General features: G+C 47.2%; 1 protein-coding gene across 1 annotated transcript; it reads left to right on the top strand.

The window, feature by feature from the left end:
• The first annotated feature begins 1,592 nt into the window (after positions 1-1,592).
• LOC139687613 (uncharacterized) lies at positions 1,593-2,915 on the top strand. Its single transcript, XM_071584838.1, has one exon. The coding sequence runs from the start codon at positions 1,593-1,595 to the stop codon at positions 2,913-2,915; it is 1,323 nt and encodes a 440-aa protein (XP_071440939.1).
• Positions 2,916-3,263: the final 348 nt, after the last annotated feature.

The raw sequence follows: 3,263 nt of genomic DNA, 5'->3' as shown, positions 1-3,263 counted from the left end.
ACGCCGGAGACAACAAATTTCGAACATGTCTGACTTTTATCGTCCTTAAACCATCTGGTCTTTTAATGTCACGTCTTCAAGACGTGACATTAATTAGTGTTTTTTCGTATTTTCACTCGCTGCTTTCCTATTGGTGAGCTTTCGTATTTTCACTCGTTGCTTTTCTTTTGGTGAGCTAGGCCTTAGCTAAAAATGCGGAGTATACCGCCATTAAGTTAGAAAGACAAAAAAGAAACCATTTCAACTGGGATACGGGTTGTGAATTGGTAAAGTTATAATGAAACATGACTGCAATGTTTTTCCTTGAGGAAGAATCCAAATACATTTATGGTAAATGAAGGTTAATATAGCAGAGTATCATGTCATTAGGCATTTTCAAACCATCGACATTAACTTCAAACTGGAATGAATTGCTCGAAATGAATAGTGACGCATTCACACGTCTCCGTGATTGTCGGCTGCATACCTATATATTTACAGTGGACTAGTTTGTAATTTTCATAGTGAAGTACAAGTATTAAATTTGTAAATTAGATGAACATGAATTAATGTATCAATGAATAAAACCGAAGCCGACACTTCCTTTCTCGCCCTGAAAAAAATATTTGATGGTATTCCGGACTCTTTAACATTTAAAATAGTAATAAGATTTTGATCCAAATATTTAGGCTCCTCCAGATAATTATGGTAGAGTTATAGTTATGATGCTAATATGAGTAAATAGATATTGGATCAAATGATGAACTAATAAAACCCAATTTGGAGAGTACGTACTCTAAGTTTTCTGTTATTCTGTTTATTCAACGTGGCAATGATGTTCTTAACGAAATCATTTACAACGACACAGTCGAACACGCAGAGGTATTAAAGCGTGTCTATGATCTCACAAGGTGTACGTGAGTCAACTCGAACCCTTGGCATCCACAACTCGAGGGAAGTTCATAATCAAACACTCATTAATTTCGCCATGCCACTCGAGTGGGGAAATAGATCGATTGCTTGCAATTAATCAGAATGAGCGACATATCAGCAACGTGGAGAGCGTGACCGGGAGAGAAATTCGCATTCTCATCGCTCGGACACATAGCGCGCTAATAAATTCGGAAGTCAAATACGTGAGCGTTCGTGGAAAGCAGAGTGGTAGGCGGGTCAGGAGGTGGGGTAACAAATAGGGGAGGGTTGCCCGTCCTTTCCATTGGGTCGTCACTCACTCCTTGCCGTTCACACGACCGACGTCGCTATCTCAACTGTGCGTGAGAGTGCCAGCCACTTAATATTTGCCTGTCCCACGCAATCGCGGTGACTCCAGCGTTCAGTTCCGGTGGAAACGACCCGGCGGCGTCCGGTAATTGGCAGTATAGGAAAACAAAATACTCAACGAAAATAAAACGCCTATTTGAAGCATTGGCCTACTCGGGAATCTTCGCCCAAAAACTCCGAGCATCCATTCCGTGTCATCTTCGACCTCATCCGTCGGTCTCTCAGGCTGGACCCTGAGGCATACGATTTGCGCCATATTTGGATTCGCGTTAATATGTTGGTCCAGGACGACGGGATGTTGACCTTCCTCAGGCAGGATAAGATAAAAAGCAATGGCTCAAGATACATTGGCGGAAAGCGCACCGAGCCATGAATTAGAAATTGCCAAAGGGCACAAGACGCTGGTCCAAGGGAAAAGTGCGCTGCTGGCTCTGCGGAGGGATCCGTTCAAGATGAATCAAGATCCTGCCGATCCCGCGATAGTGAACGGAGTGGAGGGCGGAAAGAGGGGTCCGCTGGACGTCTACTCGGCCTTCGTCCCCATGTTTCACTTGTCTCGCGTCCTCGGAATGCTGCCCTTGTCCTTCGCTGGGCGGGGTCACGGGGAGAACGCGTACAGGACCTCGAGGCTGGTTCAAGCCTACAGCTTCTCCCTCATCGGCACGATGGTGGCCATCGTCCTTTGCTTCTGGGAGAGCTCCAGCCAGCTCTTTTACGAGCTCGTTCGGGACGGGAAGGACAGCCACAAGAGACTGCTGGTGAACCAAGTCGAGTACATTTTTTCTGTGATCTCTTCGATGGGAAATTTATATTTCAGCGCTACCTGCGGGACGAGGCTGGAGGCTATATTCCGAAAAATGAACGAGGTGGACTCGACGCTCATCTCTCCCATTGTCGTCGTCAGGGATATACGAGCTCGACAGAGACTTGTGAGGCTCCTGGCAACCATCCAGACCATCGCCATCCTATGTTTGTGGGCGTTGGCCTTCTCTGTGGATCTGCTGAGCTTCGGGAAAGGAGATCCCAGGTACTGGTGCATGACCCCTTTCTACTTCCTACGCCTGGTGACCTTCTGCATGGAACAGCAGTTCATCCAAGTGGCGCTGATACTCCGCGAGCGATTCGTGGTGATCAACGACACTCTGGAGAGCGTGTCCACCCGCCTGACAACGAGCATCGGCGGAGGGCAGAAAGCGCGTAGGGCCGGGTTCTCGGTGGATGTCTGGCGGGACCGGCGCCGCGTCTGGCCGCTGGATGGTGGGAACTTGCCGGAGAAAGTGGAAAGGCCCGACGGGGTCGGCAGGGTTGAGCAGATGGAGAAGTTAAGGGTGGCTCACGAGACGCTGTGCCTGGAGGTGAAGGAGGTGAGCAAGGCGTACGAAGTGCCGCTGCTGGCGGACATCCTCATGATGTTCTTCGACTGCATTGCCGGCGGTTACTTCTTCATCACGAATCTACTGGACGAAGAGCAGCTGACCTCGGCCTGGGCATCGGCCTGCTCGTGGGTGATGAACTCGTGGCTGCGCATTGCTTTTCTCTCCTGGGTGGCGTGTAATACATCGGGAAAGGTCAGTGACCAAAGTCTTGTGCGCTCAGAGCACTCTGCCTCTGGCACCCTTTTGGTGCTTGGCGAAAACTCTCTCCACGAATATTAAAGGAGTCGTTGATATTGCATGAAAATATAATTTACTTCAAGAAATTTAAGAAATTTGTTTTCATAGTGTCTATGGCAATTGGGGAGTCGAGAGAGAGAGAGAGAAGTTGAATGGTAAAAGAGTATTGCAAAGTGAGCGTTTTGTGAAATGATAACAGTTAAGAGGCAGAACACTCGGAAGAAAAATTAATCTTGAAGCAATTCTCTTCCGGCTGCTTCTCAAACGATTTTTCCTTGATCTCCAGTAAGTAAACAAAGGAATAGCTTTTAGATGCAAGTGGTGTTGAATGCACTGTAAATATTATTTGTAGAGGCTTAAACTTTCTTTTAAAAAATAAGGAGACTGTCC

This window comes from Hetaerina americana, unplaced genomic scaffold, assembly GCF_022747635.1.
Source record: "Hetaerina americana unplaced genomic scaffold, ioHetAmer1.1.p SCAF_2, whole genome shotgun sequence".
NCBI classification, from domain to species: domain Eukaryota; kingdom Metazoa; phylum Arthropoda; class Insecta; order Odonata; family Calopterygidae; genus Hetaerina; species Hetaerina americana.
This window is presented reverse-complemented; position numbering and strand designations above follow the sequence as displayed.

Excerpts from the sequence above, each read along its gene's own strand:
- LOC139687613 (XM_071584838.1), top strand. The coding sequence starts at position 1,593 with ATGGCTCAAGATACATTGGCGGAAAGCGCACCGAGCCATGAATTAGAA.